Source organism: Pleurodeles waltl, chromosome 8, assembly GCF_031143425.1.
Source record: "Pleurodeles waltl isolate 20211129_DDA chromosome 8, aPleWal1.hap1.20221129, whole genome shotgun sequence".
Lineage (NCBI taxonomy): Eukaryota > Metazoa > Chordata > Amphibia > Caudata > Salamandridae > Pleurodeles > Pleurodeles waltl.
The window spans coordinates 1,528,377,582-1,528,398,211 of record NC_090447.1 but is presented as its reverse complement, the minus strand read 5'-3'; the positions used below and the strand labels follow the sequence as shown (position 1 = coordinate 1,528,398,211).

The 20,630-nt window shown below is 48.7% G+C and overlaps 1 protein-coding gene across 1 annotated transcript in view; it reads left to right on the top strand.

Annotated features, from left to right (window-relative positions):
- The window catches only part of PWP2 (PWP2 small subunit processome component), a 160,376-nt gene that overhangs the window by 57,073 nt on the left and 82,673 nt on the right, over positions 1–20,630 (top strand). The window contains 1 exon segment of the mRNA XM_069202935.1: positions 11,498–11,648. Within this exon segment, the coding sequence (XP_069059036.1) occupies positions 11,498–11,648 (151 nt within the window).

Sequence of the window (20,630 nt, the reverse complement as noted above, 5' to 3'; positions counted from 1 at the left end):
AGGGGGGACAGGTTTTGGTACTCACAGTCGTAGAGTAGTCCGGGGGTCCTCCCTGAGGTGTTGGTTCTCCACCAGCCGAGTCGGGGTCGCCGGGTGCAGTGTTGCAAGTCTCACGCTTCTTGCGGGGAGATTGCAGGGTCTTTAAAGCTGCTCCTTGAAACAAAGTTGCAGTCTTTTTGGAGCAGGTCCGCTGTCCTCGGGAGTTTCTTGTCTTTTTCGAAGCAGGGCAGTCCTCAGAGGATTCAGAGGTCCCTGGTCCCTTGGAAGGCGTCGCTGGAGCAGAGTTCTTTGGAAGGCAGGAGACAGGCCGGTGAGTTTCTGGAGCCAAGGCAGTTGTTGTCTTCTGGTCTTCCTCTGCAGGGGTTTTCAGCTAGGCAGTCCTTCTTCTTGTTGTTGCAGGAATCTAAATCTTTAGGTTCAGGGAAGCCCTTAAATACTAAATTTAAGGGCGTGTTTAGGTCTGGGGGGTTAGTAGCCAATGGCTACTAGCCCTGAGGGTGGGTACACCCTCTTTGTGCCTCCTCCCAAGGGGAGGGAGTCACATTCCTATCCCTATTGGGGGAATCCTCCTTCTACAAGATGGAGGATTTCTAAAAGTCAGAGTCACCTCAGCTCAGGACACCTTAGGGGCTGTCCTGACTGGCCAGTGACTCCTCCTTGTTTTTCTCATTATCTCTCCTGGACTTGCCGCCAAAAGTGGGGGCTGGGTCCAGGAGGCGGGCATCTCCACTAGCTGGAGTGCCCTGGGGCATTGTAACACGAAGCTTGAGCCTTTGAAGCTCACTGCTAGGTGTTACAGTTCCTGCAGGGGGGAGGTGTGAAGCACCTCCACCCAGAGCAGGCTTTGTTTCTGTCCTCAGAGAGCACAAAGGCTCTCACCGCATGAGGTCAGACACTCGTCTCTCAGCAGCAGGCTGGCACAGACCAGTCAGTCCTGCACTGAACAATTGGGTAAAATACAGGGGGTATCTCTAAGATGCCCTCTGTGTGCATTTTTTAATAAATCCAACACTGGCATCAGTGTGGGTTTATTATTCTGAGAAGTTTGATACTAAACTTCCCAGTATTCAGTGTAGCCATTATGGAGCTGTGGAGTTCGTTTTTGACAGACTCCCAGCCCATATACTCTTATGGCTACCCTGCACTTACAATGTCTAAGGTTTTGCTTAGACACTGTAGGGGCATAGTGCTCATGCACATATGCCCTCACCTGTGGTATAGTGCACCCTGCCTTAGGGCTGTAAGGCCTACTAGAGGGGTGATTTACCTATGCCACAGGCAGTGGGAGGTTGGCATGGCACCCTGAGGGGAGTGCCATGTCGACTTAGTCATTTTCTCCCCATCAGCACACACAAGCTGGCAAGCAGTGTGTCTGTGCTGAGTGAGGGGTCCCTAGGGTGGCATAAGACATGCTGCAGACCTTAGAGACCTTCCCTGGCATCGGGGCCCTTGGTACCAGGGGTACCAGTTACAAGGGACTTACCTAGGTGCCAGGGTTGTGCCAACTGTGGAAACAATGGTACATTTTAGGTGAAAGAACACTGGTGCTGGGGCCTGGTTAGCAGGGTCCCAGCACACTTCTCAGTCAAGTCAGCATCAGTATCAGGCAAAAAGTGGGGGGTAACTGCAACAGGGAGCCATTTCTTTACAGAAGGCATTAATCTCATTCTTCAGGTATTCCATCTCGGATTCTCAATCCAATCGTGTAATAATTTATAATCCATGCTCTGATTTCATTTTCTGACAGTGCTTCTTCAGCAGATGTTCTGATACTGCCTAGTGATCCCATATTTTATTGTTTTGTCCTTGCGCCCTAAGAAGTCCTCCATTGTCACCTCTATTGTGAACACTTTATCTTCTGTCCTACATGAGGCTTTTTTCAAGTACCAACATGTTGGCGTTATCCAACTCTCCCGCGAAACCAACCTCATTGGTAGAATGAAAGTTCATTCGGATTGGCGGCCACATAATCCTTCGTCCAGCGATTTTGGAGAATACAAAATGTAATTCAACAGTTCCTGTGTATATTATCTATTTGTCAGTTAAGATGGTTGAGATAGAAGATTTTTTTTTTTTAAATCACCTTACTGATTGGTTAGTATTTGGTTAGTATTTTTACTGTTCGCAACCAGTAGGATGCCCTAACCAACCAGAACATGGAAACCTGTGATGGACTGATGCTGCTCTTAAAAATTAAACACCACCATCTCCAATTTCATTTATGTTAAAACATTATTTCTTAAGCTTTTGCTGAATACATTTAAATGCTGTTTTTGACAAATGGGTTTTCTCTCATACAGGGAGTGCAGAATTATTAGGCAAATGAGTATTTTGACCACATCATCCTCTTTATGCATGTTGTCTTACTCCAAGCTGTATAGGCTCGAAAGCCTACTACCAATTAAGCATATTAGGTGATGTGCATCTCTGTAATGAGAAGGGGTGTGGTCTAATGACATCAACACCCTATATCAGGTGTGCATAATTATTAGGCAACTTCCTTTCCTTTGGCAAAATGGGTCAAAAGAAGGACTTGACAGGCTCAGAAAAGTCAAAAATAGTGAGATATCTTGCAGAGGGATGCAGCACTCTTAAAATTGCAAAGCTTCTGAAGCGTGATCATCGAACAATCAAGCGTTTCATTCAAAATAGTCAACAGGGTCGCAAGAAGCGTGTGGAAAAACCAAGGCGCAAAATAACTGCCCATGAACTGAGAAAAGTCAAGCGTGCAGCTGCCACGATGCCACTTGCCACCAGTTTGGCCATATTTCAGAGCTGCAACATCACTGGAGTGCCCAAAAGCACAAGCTGTGCAATACTCAGAGACATGGGCAAGGTAAGAAAGGCTGAAAGACGACCACCACTGAACAAGACACACAAGCTGAAACGTCAAGACTGGGCCAAGAAATATCTCAAGAATGATTTTTCTAAGGTTTTATGGACTGATGAAATGAGAGTGAGTCTTGATGGGCCAGATGGATGGGCCCGTGGCTGGATTGGTAAAGGGCAGAGAGCTCCAGTCCGACTCAGACGCCAGCAAGGTGGAGGTGGAGTACTGGTTTGGGCTGGTACCATCAAAGATGAGCTTGTGGGGCCTTTTCGGGTTGAGGATGGAGTCAAGCTCAACTCCCAGTCCTACTGCCAGTTCCTGGAAGACACCTTCTTCAAGCAGTGGTACAGGAAGAAGTCTGCATCCTTCAAGAAAAACATGATTTTCATGCAGGACAATGCTCCATCACACGCGTCCAAGTACTCCACAGCGTGGCTGGCAAGAAAGGGTATAAAAGAAGGAAATCTAATGACATGGTGTAAGGAAATGCCTCCTTGGCATGGTTGCCCCCTGACTTTTTGCCTTTGCTGATGCTATGTTTACAATTGAAAGTGTGCTGAGGCCTGCTAACCAGGCCCCAGCACCAGTGTTCTTTCCCTAACCTGTACTTTTGTATCCACAATTGGCAGACCCTGGCATCCAGATAAGTCCCTTGTAACTGGTACTTCTAGTACCAAGGGCCCTGATGCCAAGGAAGGTCCCTAAGGGCTGCAGCATGTCTTATGCCACCCTAGGAACCTCTCACTCAGCACAGACACACTGCTTACCAGCTTGTGTGTGCTAGTGAGAACAAAACGAGTAAGTCGACATGGCACTCCCCTCAGGGTGCCATGCCAGCCTCTCACTGCCTATGCAAGTATAGGTCAGTCACCCCTCTAGCAGGCCTTACAGCCCTAAGGCAGGGTGCACTATACCATAGGTGAGGGTACCAGTGCATGAGCATGGTACCCCTACAGTGTCTAAACAAAACCTTAGACATTGTAAGTGCAGGGTAGCCATAAGAGTATATGGTCTGGGAGTTTGTCAAACACGAACTCCACAGCACCATAATGGCTACACTGAAAACTGGGAAGTTTGGTATCAAACTTCTCAGCACAATAAATGCACACTGATGCCAGTGTACATTTTATTGTAAAATACACCACAGAGGGCACCTTAGAGGTGCCCCCTGAAACTTAACCGACTGTCTGTGTAGGCTGACTAGTTCCAGCAGCCTGCCACACTAGAGACATGTTGCTGGCCCCATGGGGAGAGTGCCTTTGTCACTCTGAGGCCAGTAACAAAGCCTGCACTGGGTGGAGATGCTAACACCTCCCCCAGGCAGGAGCTGTGACACCTGGCGGTGAGCCTCAAAGGCTCACCCCTTTGTCACAGCCCAGCAGGGCACTCCAGCTTAGTGGAGTTGCCCGCCCCCTCCGGCCACGGCCCCCACTTTTGGCGGCAAGGCTGGAGGGAACAAAGAAAGCAACAAGGAGGAGTCACTGGCCACTCAGGACAGCCCCTAAGGTGTCCTGAGCTGAGGTGACTCTAACTTTTAGAAATCCTCCATCTTGCAGATGGAGGATTCCCCCAATAGGGTTAGGATTGTGACCCCCTCCCCTTGGGAGGAGGCACAAAGAGGGTGTACCCACCCTCAGGGCTAGTAGCCATTGGCTACTAACCCCCCAGACCTAAACACGCCCTTAAATTTAGTATTTAAGGGCTACCCTGAACCCTAGAAAATTAGATTCCTGCAAACTACAAGAAGGACTGCCTAGCTGAAAATCCCTGCAGAGGAAGACCAGAAGATGACAACTGCCTTGGCTCCAGAAACTGACCGGCCTGTCTCCTGCCTTCCAAAGAACTCTGCTCCAGCGACGCCTTCCAAGGGACCAGCGACCTCTGACTCCTCCGAGGACTGCCCTGCTTCGAAAAAGACAAGAAACTCCCGAGGACAGCGGACCTGCTCCAAAAAGACTGCAACTTTGTTTCAAGGAGCAGCTTTAAAGACCCTGCAATCTCCCCGCAAGAAGCGTGAGACTTGCAACACTCCACCCGGCGACCCCGACTCGGCTGGTGGAGAACCAACACCTCAGGGAGGACCCCCGGACTACTCTACGACTGTGAGTACCAAAACCTGTCCCCCCTGAGCCCCCACAGCGCCGCCTGCAGAGGGAATCCCGAGGCTTCCCCTGACCGCGACTCTCTGAAACCTAAGTCCCGACACCTGGAAAAGACCCTGCACCCGCAGCCCCCAGGACCTGAAGGACCGAACTTTCACTGGAGAAGTGACCCCCAGGAGTCCCTCTCCCTTGCCCAAGTGGAGGTTTCCCCGAGGAACCCCCCCCTTGCCTGCCTGCAGCGCTGAAGAGATCCCTTGATCTCTCATTGACTAACATTGCGAACCCGACGCTTGTTCCATCACTGCACCCGGCCGCCCCCGCGCCGCTGAGGGTGAAATTTCTGTGTGGGCTTGTGTCCCCCCCGGTGCCCTACAAAACCCCCCTGGTCTGCCCTCCGAAGACGCGGGTACTTACCTGCAAGCAGACCGGAACCGGGGCACCCCCTTCTCTCCATTCTAGCCTATGCGTTTTGGGCACCACTTTGAACTCTACACCTGACCGGCCCTGAGCTGCTGGTGTGGTAACTTTGGGGTTGCTCTGAACCCCCAACGGTGGGCTACCTTGGACCAAGAACTGAACCCTGTAAGTGTCTTACTTACCTGGTAAAACTAACAGAAACTTACCTCCCCCAGGAACTGTGAAAATTGCACTAAGTGTCCTCTTTTGAAATAGATATTTGTGAATAACTTGAAAAGTATACATGCAATTGAAATGATTCAAAGTTCCTAATGTACTTACCTGCAATACCTTTCAAACAAGATATTACATGTTAAATTTGAACCTGTGGTTCTTAAAATAAACTAAGAAAATATATTTTTCTATAACAAAACCTATTGGCTGGATTTGTCTGAGTGTGTGTACCTCATTTATTGTCTATGTGTATGTACAACAAATGCTTAACACTACTCCTTGGATAAGCCTACTGCTCGACCACACTACCACAAAATAGAGCATTAGTATTATCTATTTTTACCACTATTTTACCTCTAAGGGGAACCCTTGGACTCTGTGCATGCTATTCCTTACTTTGAAATAGCACATACAGAGCCAACTTCCTACATTGGTGGATCAGCGGTGGGGTACAAGACTTTGCATTTGCTGGACTACTCAGCCAATACCTGATCACACGACAAATTCCAAAATTGTCTTTAGAAATTGATTTTTGCAATTTGAAAAGTTTTCTAAATTCTTAAAAGACCTGCTAGGGCCTTGTGTTAGATCCTGTTTAGCATTTCTTTTAGAGTTTAAAAGTTTGTAAAAGTTTGAATTAGATTCTAGAACCAGTCTTAGATTCTTAAAAAATATTCCAACTTTTAGAAGCAAAATGTCTAGCACAGATGTGACTGTGGTGGAACTCGACACCACACCTTACCTCCATCTACAGATGAGAGAGCTAAGGTCACTCTGTAAACTAAAGAAAATAGCAATGGGCCCCAAACCTACCAAAATACAGCTCCAGGAGCTTTTGGCAGAGTTTGAAAAGGCCAACCCCTCTGAGGGTGGCAACTCAGAGGATGAAGATAGTGACTTGGAGGGAAATTCCCCCCCTCCAGTCCTACTTAGGGAGAGCAGGGCTTCTCAAGCCCTGACTCCACAAATAATAGTCAGAGATGCTGGTTCTCTCACAGGAGGGACCAACAACTCTGAAATCACTGAGGAAAACTCCAGTGAAGAGGACATCCAGTTAGCCAGGATGGCCAAAAGATTGGCTTTGGAAAGACAGATCCTAGCCATAGAGAGGGAAAGACAAGAGATGGGCCTAGGACCCATCAATGGTGGCAGCAACATAAATAGGGTCAGAGATTCTCCTGACATGTTGAAAATCCCTAAAGGGATTGTAACTAAATATGTAGATGGTGATGACATCACCAAATGGTTCACAGCTTTTGAGAGGGCTTGTGTAACCAGAAAAGTGAACAGATCTCACTGGGGTGCTCTCCTTTGGGAAATGTTCACAGGAAAGTGTAGGGATAGACTCCTCACACTCTCTGGAAAAGATGCAGAATCTTATGACCTCATGAAGGGTACCCTGATTGAGGGCTTTGGATTCTCCACTGAGGAGTATAGGATTAGATTCAGGGGGGCTCAAAAATCCTCGAGCCAGACCTGGGTTGACTTTGTAGACTACTCAGTAAAAACACTAGATGGTTTGATTCAAGGCAGTGGTGTAAGTAATTATGATGGGCTGTACAATTTATTTGTGAAAGAACACCTGTTAACTAATTGTTTCAATGATAAACTGCATCAGCATCTGGTAGACCTAGGACCAATTTCTCCCCAAGAATTTGGAAAGAAGGCGGACCATTGGGTCAAGACTAGGGTGTCCAAAACTTCCACAGGGGGTGACCAAAAGAAAGGGGTCACAAAACCTCCCCAGGGGAAAGGTGGTGAGACAGCCAAAACTAAAAATAGTAAAGAGTCTTCTACAGGCCCCCAAAAACCTGCACAGGAGGGTGGGCCCAGAGCCTCTTCACAAACCAATCCTGGGTACAAGGGTAAAAACTTTGATCCCAAAAAGGCCTGGTGTCGAAACTGTAGTCAGTCTGGACACCAAACTGGAGACAAGGCCTGTCCCAAGAAAAGTTCCACTCCAAACTCCAATCCAGGTAACACTGGAATGGCTAGTCTCCAAGTGGGATCAACAGTGTGCCCAGAGCAAATCAGGGTCCACACTGAAGCTACTCTAGTCTCTGAGGGTGGGGTGGATTTAGCCACACTAGCTGCCTGGCCCCCTAACATGCAAAAATACAGGCAGCAGCTCTTTATTAATGGGACAAGTGTAGAGGGCCTGAGGGATACAGGTGCCAGTGTCACCATGGTGACAGAGAAACTGGTTTCCCCTGGCCAATACCTGACTGGAAAAACCTATACAGTCACCAACGCTGACAATCAAACTAAAGCACATCCCATGGCAATGGTAACTTTAGAATGGGGAGGGGTCAATGGCCTGAAACAGGTGGTGGTCTCCTCAAACATCCCAGTAGACTGTCTGCTTGGAAATGACCTGGAGTCCTCAGCATGGGCTGAGGTAGAACTAAAAACCCATGCAGCCATGCTGGGTATCCCTGAACTGGTGTGTGTAAAAACAAGAGCACAATGCAAGGCACAGGGTGAAAAAGTAGAGCTGGAGTCTGGAAAAATGGCCCAGCCTACCAAGAGAAAAGGAAAGTCAGTTGGGAAACCAACTGCAACACAGTCAGAAAAAGAGAACCTCTCTTCTCAGGAAGAAGTTCTGCCCTCTGAGGGAATAGAGCCTTTGGAACTTGAACCTTATCAGGTTGAGCTCTTAGGCCCAGGGGGACCCTCAAGGGAGGAGCTGTGTAAGGGACAAGAAACCTGTCCCTCTCTTGAAGGCCTTAGGCAGCAAGCTGCTGAAGAGTCCAAGGGCAAGAAAAATGGAACACATAGGGTCTATTGGGAAGATGGACTCCTGTACACTGAGGCCAGAGACCCCAAACCTGGTGCCACTAGGAGAGTGGTAGTGCCTCAGGGTTTCAGAGAGTTTATTCTGACCTTAGCCCATGATATTCCCCTTGCTGGGCATTTGGGACAAACCAAGACGTGGGAGAGGTTAGTCAACCACTTCTACTGGCCCAATATGTCCCAGAAGGTTAAGGAGTTTTGCCTCTCCTGCCCCACTTGTCAATCCAGTGGTAAGACAGGTGGGCACCCAAAGGCCCCCCTCATTCCACTTCCAGTGGTGGGGGTCCCCTTTGAAAGAGTGGGTGTGGACATAGTTGGTCCACTGGAACCTCCCACAGCCTCAGGAAATATGTATATCCTAGTAGTAGTGGATCATGCTACTAGGTATCCTGAAGCTATTCCCCTTAGGTCAACTACTGCCCCTGCAGTAGCCAAGGCCCTCATTGGTATCTTTACCAGAGTGGGTTTCCCTAAGGAGGTGGTGTCTGACAGAGGTACCAACTTCATGTCAGCATACCTAAAACACATGTGGAATGAGTGTGGAGTGACTTACAAATTCACTACACCATACCATCCACAAACTAATGGCTTAGTTGAGAGATTCAACAAGACATTAAAAGGCATGATCATGGGGCTCCCAGAAAAACTCAAAAGGAGATGGGATGTCCTCTTGCCATGTCTGCTTTTTGCTTACAGAGAGGTGCCACAGAAGGGAGTAGGATTCTCACCCTTTGAACTTCTGTTTGGTCACCCTGTAAGGGGACCACTTACTCTTGTTAAAGAAGGCTGGGAGAGACCTCTTCATGAGCCTAAACAAGACATAGTGGACTATGTACTTGGCCTTCGCTCTAGAATGGCAGAGTACATGGAAAAGGCAACCAAAAACCTTGAGGCCAGCCAACAGCTCCAGAAGTTTTGGTATGACCAAAAGGCTGCAATGGTTGAGTTCCAACCAGGGCAGAAAGTCTGGGTTCTGGAGCCTGTGGCTCCCAGGGCACTCCAGGACAAATGGAGTGGCCCTTACCCAGTACTTGAAAGGAAGAGTCAGGTCACCTACCTGGTGGACCTGGGCACAAGCAGGAGCCCCAAGAGGGTGATCCATGTGAACCGCCTTAAGCTCTTCCATGACAGGGCTGATGTGAATCTGTTGATGGTAACAGATGAGGATCAGGAGGCAGAGAGTGAACCTCTCCCTGATCTTCTATCATCAGACCCAAAAGATGGCTCAGTAGATGGAGTGATCTACTCAGACACCCTCTCTGGCCAACAGCAAGCTGATTGTAGGAGAGTCCTACAACAGTTTCCTGAACTCTTCTCCTTAACCCCTGGTCAGACACACCTGTGTACCCATGATGTGGACACAGGAGACAGCATGCCTGTCAAAAACAAAATCTTTAGACAGTCTGACCATGTTAAGGAAAGCATCAAGGTGGAAGTCCACAAGATGCTGGAATTGGGAGTAATTGAGCGCTCTGACAGCCCCTGGGCTAGCCCAGTGGTCTTAGTCCCCAAACCTCACACCAAAGATGGAAAGAAAGAGATGAGGTTTTGTGTGGACTACAGAGGGCTCAACTCTGTCACCAAGACAGATGCTCATCCAATTCCTAGAGCTGATGAGCTCATAGATAAATTAGGTGCTGCCAAATTCTTAAGTACCTTTGACTTGACAGCAGGGTACTGGCAAATAAAAATGGCACCTGGAGCAAAAGAGAAAACAGCATTCTCCACACCTGATGGGCATTATCAGTTTACTGTTATGCCCTTTGGTTTAAAGAATGCCCCTGCCACCTTCCAAAGGTTGGTGAATCAAGTCCTTGCTGGTTTGGAGGCCTTTAGCACAGCTTATCTTGATGATATTGCTGTCTTTAGCTCCACCTGGCAGGATCACCTGGTCCACCTGGAACTTCCTACAATAGCTAAAACTAAAAAAAAACTAAAAACTACTTCCAAAAATATTCAGCTTTGATATTAATGAGTTTTTTGGGTTCATTGAGAACATGGTTGTTGTTCAATAATAAAATTAATCCTCAAAAATACAACTTGCCTAATAATTCTGCACTCCCTGTATTTGCCTGCAAAACCAGTTAGAGTGAAAGGCACACGGTTCATAGTTTCCTGTGCATGCAAGAATTGTCGATTAAAGAATGTTCACATTTCCCAGGCCGGACGTTGTAGAACCTCCAAGTAATAATTTTGTGTGCACATAGTCTTTAGTTTATCAGACTCTGCTCTTTTTGTGCTCACCGATGCATGATCTGGCATCAGAAACTTAAACAAACCATGTGCTGTGAGACGAACAGCTCACTCAAAATATATAGTAGATGTGGTATGAAATAGCACTAGTCATGAAACATCCATGGCGGTCACTGAGAGGTCAATCCATATGTCTACCTGGCGCTTGTGTCTTAATGCAGCAAGGACGCACAGGTGGGTGAGGCCAGTGCTTATAACCTCTTTGGCGAAGTTCCCCCTTTCTTTACCATTCCTTTATCATTTATTACATTTCTTCCACTTTTTGCCTTCGGACCAATTAAATTGTTCCTCTGTCAAGTTTGTGTCTATCAGTAAATATCTTGATGGAAATATAAAAGTTTCCTACTTGTAATTCCAGCTCTCAGTATTTTCATTAAATTCCTAAACAACACGCCATTTTCCTTGGCAGGTCCAACCATACGTATGTTCATATGTAACCCTAAGCTTCAACGCCATTGCTTTGCTTTATAAAGAGCTGAGCTGCAGACTCCCTAAAAGGCGTCTGCTCTTTCAGCTCATGGAGGACACTGCCTAGTGGATCCTCTTATTTGTTTTTATTGACATTTTCATGTAGGCTGAAACTGCCAAGGACTGGATAAGCTCATTTTTTCCAGTTTGAGATAATATCTGGGTATGTGATTTTTTTAAAACTAAAAATAAAGTAATTCTTTTTTTTAAGTGATCTGAAACGGTGCATGTGGGATAAGATATCCAGAGTTTAACAGTTCAGTGAAGACTCCCATGTCGGAGAAGTAAGATTTACACTTAAGCGTCCTATTCTCCCTGGTCTGGCTGCACGTCTGCTCTTTCTTTAACGTTCGTCTGCTTTTGCTCACCAGTGTCATCATGGTTCTAGGAGCTCCCAACAGTCTCGCTCCTTCTCTCACAGGTGTTGGTTGGACATGAAGCCCCCATCAGCAGCATAAGCTTTAGTCCTGTACAGACCATGCTGGCCACAGCTTCCTGGGATAAGACAGTTCGACTCTGGGATATGTCAGACAGCTGGAAGACCAAAGAGACACTTTCGCTGAACTCTGACGGTAAGGATGGACACACTCTTATCACCTTGCTTCTTCTTCCTGAATGTTTCTCCCTCCTGTGGTGAGACCTTGTTTACTAAATAAACTGATGTTGCTAATCTTGAGATCAGCGAAGCCAAGTGCAGAGCACCGTGAACCGCAGCATCGGGTGAGGGCTTGAGAATCCCAGGCAGCTGGATCCTTGGGTTACCATCTGATGTCCTAGTACCTAAACAAAGGGGATGACTTCAGGCCTGCAGAGAGAGTCCTGTGTGTGCAGAAAGACATCTACACTGTACACATCACTAGTGAGGCCTCATCTGTGATGTTGTGTCCAACTATAGTACTTTGTGTGTACTCTAGAAGGCGTTCTTGAGACCTCACCTGTAGATTAGTGCTCGGCCGGAGACCTCATATCATGTCCAGTTCTGGGCGGTTTCCCCAGAGTATTGTGTTCATTTAATTCCCAGAGACCTCCTCTGTAGTATTGTTAATAGTGTTGTTATGATAGTTGATACTTTATATGGATTGTTTTGTGTCGCTGGCGCTCTTGTCCTGTCAGTCGTGCCCATTTCTGGAGGCCATAGGAGTTCCAAAGGTCTCCCCTGGAGTGTTGCACACACTTCTGGAGCCATCTTCTGGTTTTGCATGCTTTTGTGGAACCTATTCCGGAATATGCCTCTTCTGCCTTATTGCGGTCATTCCTGGAGGCCTTTTCTTGAACACTGTGCCCTGTTCGACACCACGTAGGAGCATTTTGTGTACCGTTCAAGAGGCCTGATCTGGAATATTGTGCAGTTTATAAATCTCACCTGAAGATTAGTTCCCAGTTCTGAAGGTATGGTCTGCAGTATTTCTGTTATTGCACCCAGCCTTGGAGCCACATATCTGCGAACCTCATCTGGGTATCATTCACAGTTCCAGAGAAATATGGTAGTTTTGTGTGATGTTGTGGAGGCTTCCTCTGGAATAGTGTCTTACTGTTAATGTCTTATCTAGAGTGTTGTTCCCAGATCCGGTGCCCTCATCTCGAGTACTGTTCAAGCTTTGAAGGCCATGTCTGTATGTTTTGTGTGTCATGCTGGAGACCTTCCTGAAAAGTTCCTTTGCAGACAATGGGGGTCATTCTGACCCCCGCCGGCGGCGGATGCCGCCGGCCTGGCGGAAACCACCAGAAGACCGTACCGCGGTCAAAAGACCGCGGCGGTCATTCTGAGTTTCCCGCTGGGCTGGCGGGAGACCGCCAGAAGGCCGCCCGCCCAGAGGGAAACCCCCTTCCACGAGGATGCCGGCTCCGAATGGAGCCGGCGGAGTGGAAAGGGTGCGACGGGTGCAGTTGCACCCGTCGCGATTTTCATTGTGTGCTATGCAGACACTGAAAATCTTTGTGGGGCCCTGTTAGGGGGCCCCACGACACCCGTTCCCGCCAGCAAGGTTCTGGCGGTCAAAACTGCCAGAACCAGGCTGGCGGGAAGGGGGTCGGAATCCCCATGGCGGCGCTGCCTGCAGAGCCACCATGGAGGATTCCTCAGGCCAGGGGAAAACCGGCGGGAAACCGCCGGTTTCCCTTTTCTGACCGCAGCTTTACCGCCACGGTCAGAATTGGCCTGGATGCACCGCCAGCCTGTTGGCGGTGCATCCCCGGTCCCCGGCCCGCCAGGGTCAGAATGACCCCCAATGTCTTTTTACAGTGCCCTCAATGAGCATGGAACACCCCCTCCCACTCCCTTGTACCCTGACAGCTTTCGTTCTGTTGTGGGGGTCACCTTACTTAATTTAGATGGAAGGCACATCCCAATTGGTTCAGCATTTGGAGGCCCATGTTCTGCCAGGAGAAACCACCAGGTTTCTGTCTGAGAGGACACAGACCTCTCTTGTGCGTCATGATTACTCCCTACACTCACCAATGATAATAGTTTATTGTATCCTGCACATCTGAAGATAGTATGTGTGTATATTGCTGCACTCCCCCAGCCCACAACCAAAAACACCTTGTAAAGAAATGGCTCCCTGTTGCAGTTACCCCCCACTTTTTGCCTGATACTGATGCTGACTTGACTGAGAAGTGTGCTGGGACCCTGCTAACCAGGCCCCAGCACCAGTGTTCCTTCACCTAAAATGTACCATTGTATCCACAATTGGCACACCCTGGCATCCAGATAAGTCCCTTGTAACTGGTACTTCTAGTACCAAGGGCCCTGATGCCAAGAAAGGTCTCTAAGGGCTGCAGCATGTCTTATGCCACCCTAGAGACCCCTCACTCAGCACAGACACACTGCTTACAAGCCTGTGTGTGCTAGTGAGAACAAAATGAGTAAGTCGACATGGCACTCCCCTCAGGGTGCCATGCCAGCCTCTCACTGCCTATGCAGTATAGGTAAGACACCCCTCTAGCAGGCCGTACAGCCCTAAGGCAGGGTGCACTATACCATAGGTGAGGGTACCAGTGCATGAGCATGGTACCCCTACAGTGTCTAAACAAAACCTTAGACATTGTAAGTGCAGGGTAGCCATAAGAGTATATGGTCTGGGAGTTTGTCAAACACGAACTCCACAGCACCATAATGGCTACACTGAAAACTGGGAAGTTTGGTATCAAACTTCTCAGCACAATAAATGCACACTGATGCCAGTGTACATTTTATTGTAAAATACACCACAGAGGGCACCTTAGAGGTGCCCCCGGAAACTTAACCGACTATCTGTGTAGGCTGACTGGTTTTAGCAGCCTGCCACAAACCGAGACATGTTGCTGGCCCCATGGGGAGAGTGCCTTTGTCACTCTGAGGCCAGTAACAAAGCCTGCACTGGGTGGAGATGCTAACACCTCCCCCAGGCAGGAATTGTCACACCTGGCGGTGAGCCTCAAAGGCTCACCTCCTTTGTGCCAACCCAGCAGGACACTCCAGCTAGTGGAGTTGCCCGCCCCCTCCGGCCAGGCCCCACTTTTGGCGGCAAGGCCGGAGAAAATAATGAGAAAAACAAGGAGGAGTCACTGGCCAGTCAGGACAGCCCCTAAGGTGTCCTGAGCTGAAGTGACTCTAACTTTTAGAAATCCTCCATCTTGCAGATGGAGGATTCCCCCAATAGGGTTAAGATTGTGACCCCCTCCCCTTGGGAGGAGGCACAAAGAGGGTGTACCCACCCTCAGGGCTAGTAGCCATTGGCTACTAACCCCCCAGACCTAAACACGCCCTTAAATTTAGTATTTAAGGGCTACCCTGAACCCTAGAAAATTAGATTCCTGCAACTACAAGAAGAAGGACTGCCCAGCTGAAAACCCCTGCAGCGGAAGACCAGAAGACGACAACTGCCTTGGCTCCAGAAACTCGCCGGCCTGTCTCCTGCCTTCCAAAGATCCTGCTCCAGCGACGCCTTCCAAAGGGACCAGCGACCTCGACATCCTCTGAGGACTGCCCCTGCTTCGAAAAGACAAGAAACTCCCGAGGACAGCGGACCTGCTCCAAGAAAAGCTGCAACTTTGTTTCCAGCAGCTTTAAAGAACCCTGCAAGCTCCCCGCAAGAAGCGTGAGACTTGCAACACTGCACCCGGCGACCCCGACTCGGCTGATGGCGATCCAACACCTCAGGAGGGACCCCAGGACTACTCTGATACTGTGAGTACCAAAACCTGTCCCCCCTGAGCCCCCACAGCGCCGCCTGCAGAGGGAATCCCGAGGCTTCCCCTGACCGCGACTCTTTGAACCTAAAGTCCCGACGCCTGGGAGAGACCCTGCACCCGCAGCCCCCAGGTCCTGAAGGACCGGACTTTCACTGGAGAAGTGACCCCCAGGAGTCCCTCTCCCTTGCCCAAGTGGAGGTTTCCCCGAGGAATCCCCCCCTTGCCTGCCTGCAGCGCTGAAGAGATCCCGAGATCTCTCATAGACTAACATTGAAAACCCGACGCTTGTTTCTACACTGCACCCGGCCGCCCCCGCGCTGCTGAGGGTGAAATTTCTGTGTGGACTTGTGTCCCCCCCGGTGCCCTACAAAACCCCCCTGGTCTGCCCTCCGAAGACGCGGGTACTTACCTGCAAGCAGACCGGAACCGGGGCACCCCCTTCTCTCCATTCTAGCCTATGTGTTTTGGGCACCACTTTGAACTCTGCACCTGACCGGCCCTGAGCTGCTGGTGTGGTGACTTTGGGGTTGCTCTGAACCCCCAACGGTGGGCTACCTTGGACCAAGAACTAAGCCCTGTAAGTGTCTTACTTACCTGGTTAACCTAACAAATACTTACCTCCCCTAGGAACTGTGAAAATTGCACTAAGTGTCCACTTTTAAAACCGCTATTTGTGAATAACTTGAAAAGTATACATGCAATTTTGATGATTTGAAGTTCCTAAAGTACTTACCTGCAATACCTTTCGAATGAGATATTACATGTAGAATTTGAACCTGTGGTTCTTAAAATAAACTAAGAAAAGATATTTTTCTATATAAAAACCTATTGGCTGGATTTGTCTCTGAGTGTGTGTACCTCATTTATTGTCTATGTGTATGTACAACAAATGCTTAACACTACTCCTTGGATAAGCCTACTGCTCGACCACACTACCACAAAATAGAGCATTAGTATTATCTCTTTTTGCCACTATCTTACCTCTAAGGGGAACCCTTGGACTCTGTGCATGCTATTCCTTACTTTGAAATAGCACATACCGAGCCAACTTCCTACATTGGTGGATCAGCGGTGGGGTACAAGACTTTGCATTTGCTGGACTACTCAGCCAATACCTGATCACACGACAAATTCCAAAATTGTCATTAGAAATTGATTTTTGCAATTTGAAAAGTTTTCTAAATTCTTAAAAGACCTGCTAGGGCCTTGTGTTAGATCCTGTTTAGCATTTCTTTTAGAGTTTAAAAGTTTGTAAAAGTTTGAATTAGAACCTAGAACTAGTTGTAAATTCTTAAAAAGTATTCCAACTTTTAGAAGCAAAATGTCTAGCACAGATGTGACTGTGGTGGAATTCGACACCACACCTTACCTCCATCTTAAGATGAGGGAGCTAAGGTCACTCTGTAAAATAAAGAAAATAACAATGGGCCCCAAACCTACCAAAATACAGCTCCAGGAGCTTTTGGCAGAGTTTGAAAAGGCCAACCCCTCTGAGGGTGGCAACTCAGAGGAAGAGGATAGTGACTTGGAGGAAAATTCCCCCCTACCAGTCCTATCTAGGGAGAACAGGGTCCCTCAAACCCTGACTCCAAAAATAATAGTCAGAGATGCTGGTTCCCTCACAGGAGAGACCAACACCTCTGAAATCACTGAGGATAACTCCAGTGAAGATGACCCCCTGTTAGCCAGGATGGTCAAAAGATTGGCTTTGGAAAAGCAGCTCCTAGCCATAGAAAGGGAAAGAAAAGAGATGGGCCTAGGTCCCATCGATGGTGGCAGCAACTTAAATAGGGTCAGAGATTCTCCTGATATCCTAAAAATCCCCAAAGGGATTGTAACAAAATATGAAGATGGTGATGACATCACCAAATGGTTCACAGCTTTTGAGAGGGCTTGTGTAACCAGAAAAGTAAACAGATCTCACTGGGGTGCTCTCCTTTGGGAAATGTTCACTGGAAAGTGTAGGGATAGACTCCTCACACTCTCTGGAAAAGATGCAGAATCTTATGACCTCATGAAGGGTACCCTGATTGAGGGCTTTGGATTCTCCACTGAGGAGTATAGAATTAGATTCAGGGGGGCTCAAAAATCCTCGAGCCAGACCTGGGTTGATTTTGTAGACTACTCAGTAAAAACACTAGATGGTTGGTTAACTGGAAATGAAGTGTGTGACTATGTTGGGCTTTATAAATTGTTTATGAAAGAACACATTTTAAGTAACTGCTTCAATGAAAAGTTGCATCAGTATCTGGTAGACCTAGGTCCAATTTCTCCCCAAGAATTGGGAAAGAAGGCAGACCACTGGGTCAAGACTAGGGTAACCAAAACTTCCACTGGGGGTGACCAAAAGAAAGGGGTTACAAAAACTCCCCAGGAGAAAGTGGGTGACACTAGAAACAAAGAAAAAGAGTCCTCTGTAGGCCCCCAAAAACCAGAACAGGTGGGTGGGCCCCAAGACACAACCCAAAACAAAGGTGGGTACCAGGGTAAGAACTGGGATGCCACTAAGGCATGGTGCCACAACTGTAAACAGTCTGGGCACCACACCAAGGACACTTCTTGTCCCAAAAACAAACCCCAGAACAAAATTCCAGGGGTAACCAGTGTAGCCATGGGAGATGACTCCTCAGATGAGGAGGTCTTCATAGCCTTCAACTGGAAACAGGGCCCAACAGGTGAGTTGGAGATTCCAGAGGGAAGTAGACACTTCCACCACCTACTGGTGAATGGAATCCCAACCACTGCCCTGAGAGACACTTGTGCCAGTCACACTATTGTGCATGACAGGCTGGTGCTCTCAACCCAGTACATCCCAGGTGAGACTGCCAGGGTAAGAGTTAGCCTAGACAGGGTCACTAAGAGGCCTGTGGCTTTAGTACCCATAGAAGTGGGTGGCACTCTTAGCTGGAGAAGGGTAGTAGTCAGTACAGACCTCCCCCTTGATTGTCTCCTTGGAAATGACTACCCAGAGGTTAGTCAGAGCCCAAGAGAGGAACTGGTCCAGTGCCAGTCCTCTCCCAAGGATTCTGGAAGTCCTGCCTCTGCAGTAAATGCAAGCAGGCCCCAGAAGAAGAAGAAAAGAAAACAGAGTAGGAAGGGTGGACAACCTTTAGCCAAGGTTACAGCAAGCCAAGGAGATTCTGCTCCAGTAGGGGAGAACTCCAAAAATGGCCCTGATAAAGTCCAACCTGACCCACAAGAAGTCCTGGCTAGTCAGGCAACTGTTAAACCTGAGTGGGTGGCTCCTCAGCTAACAGAAGAAAGAGTGGAAGAAGGGTGTTTACTACAAGATGTGGTAACCCCCCACTCTAATACAGCAGACAGGCAACCTGAACCCAAAGAGGCCTGTAACTTAGCCCCTTCCCTTTTAGGTGAAGAGCTAAAGGTGTGGTTCTGGGCACTGACAGCTGTCAGTGGCCTCTGCTGGGTGTTAGCCTTTATGGCTGCACTATCCTTGGCATGGTGGTCAGACCCCATGCCAAATAGCAAGTTAGGCCCCCTGACCCTGTTGGTCATGGTGGGGTTACTCCAGCTCTGGGTAACCTCTTTGGGTAAGCTAGGGATGACCCTGGCTAAGATAAGATTAGCAGAGGTGGATACCTCTAAACCCAAAATAAAAAGAATGGGTGGAGACATTGAAGAGGCAGACAAGAGGCAATTCAGACTAGGTCCTATCACTGTGGAAGTGGGTCAGTTCCCCAAAGGGAATGACCTGAACAGAAGGATGTAAGGCAGAGTAGGCCCTGCAACTAACCAGCCTATTTCTCCTACTCTCCCTCGCCTGACAGACTAGGAAGACTCTCCCAGCTTGGGCTGAGTCTCCTGGCCTGTGGGCTGGGGGGGGCTTGTGTAAAGAAATGGCTCCCTGTTGCAGTTACCCCCCACTTTTTGCCTGATACTGATGCTGACTTGACTGAGAAGTGTGCTGGGACCCTGCTAACCAGGCCCCAGCACCAGTGTTCCTTCACCTAAAATGTACCATTGTATCCACAATTGGCACACCCTGGCATTCAGATAAGTCCCTTGTAACTGGTACTTCTAGTACCAAGGGCCCTGATGCCAAGAAAGGTCTCTAAGGGCTGCAGCATGTCTTATGCCACCCTAGAGACCCCTCACTCAGCACAGACACACTGCTTACAAGCCTGTGTGTGCTAGTGAGAACAAAATGAGTAAGTCGACATGGCACTCCCCTCAGGGTGCCATGCCAGCCTCTCACTGCCTATGCAGTATAGGTAAGACACCCCTCTAGCAGGCCGTACAGCCCTAAGGCAGGGTGCACTATACCATAGGTGAGGGTACCAGTGCATGAGCATGGTACCCCTACAGTGTCTAAACAAAACCTTAGACATTGTAAGTGCAGGGTAGCCATAAGAGTATATGGTCTGGGAGTTTGTCAAACACGAACTCCACAGCACCATAATGGCTACACTGAAAACTGGGAAGTTTGGTATCAAACTTCTCAGCACAATAAATGCACACTGATGCCAGTGTACATTTTATTGTAAAATACACCACAGAGGGCACCTTAGAGGTGCCCCCGGAAACTTAACCGACTATCTGTGTAGGCTGACTGGTTTTAGCAGCCTGCCACAAACCGAGACATGTTGCTGGCCCCATGGGGAGAGTGCCTTTGTCACTCTGAGGCCAGTAACAAAGCCTGCACTGGGTGGAGATGCTAACACCTCCCCCAGGCAGGAATTGTCACACCTGGCGGTGAGCCTCAAAGGCTCACCTCCTTTGTGCCAACCCAGCAGGACACTCCAGCTAGTGGAGTTGCCCGCCCCCTCCGGCCAGGCCCCACTTTTGGCGGCAAGGCCGGAGAAAATAATGAGAAAAACAAGGAGGAGTCACTGGCCAGTCAGGACAGCCCCTAAGGTGTCCTGAGCTGAAGTGACTCTAACTTTTAGAAATCCTCCATCTTGCAGATGGAGGATTCCCCCAATAGGGTTAGGATTGTGACCCCCTCCCCTTGGGAGGAGGCACAAAGAGGGTGTACCCACCCTCAGGGCTAGTAGCCATTGGCTACTAACCCCCCAGACCTAAACACGCCCTTAAATTTAGTATTTAAGGGCTACCCTGAACCCTAGAAAATTAGATTCCTGCAACTACAAGAAGAAGGACTGCCCAGCTGAAAACCCCTGCAGCGGAAGACCAGAAGACGACAACTGCCTTGGCTCCAGAAACTCACCGGCGTGTCTCCTGCCTTCCAAAGATCCTGCTCCAGCGACGCCTTCCAAAGGGACCAGCGACCTCGACATCCTCTGAGGACTGCCCCTGCTTCGAAAAGACAAGAAACTCCCGAGGACAGCGGACCTGCTCCAAGAAAAGCTGCAACTTTGTTTCCAGCAGCTTTAAAGAACCCTGCAAGCTCCCCGCAAGAA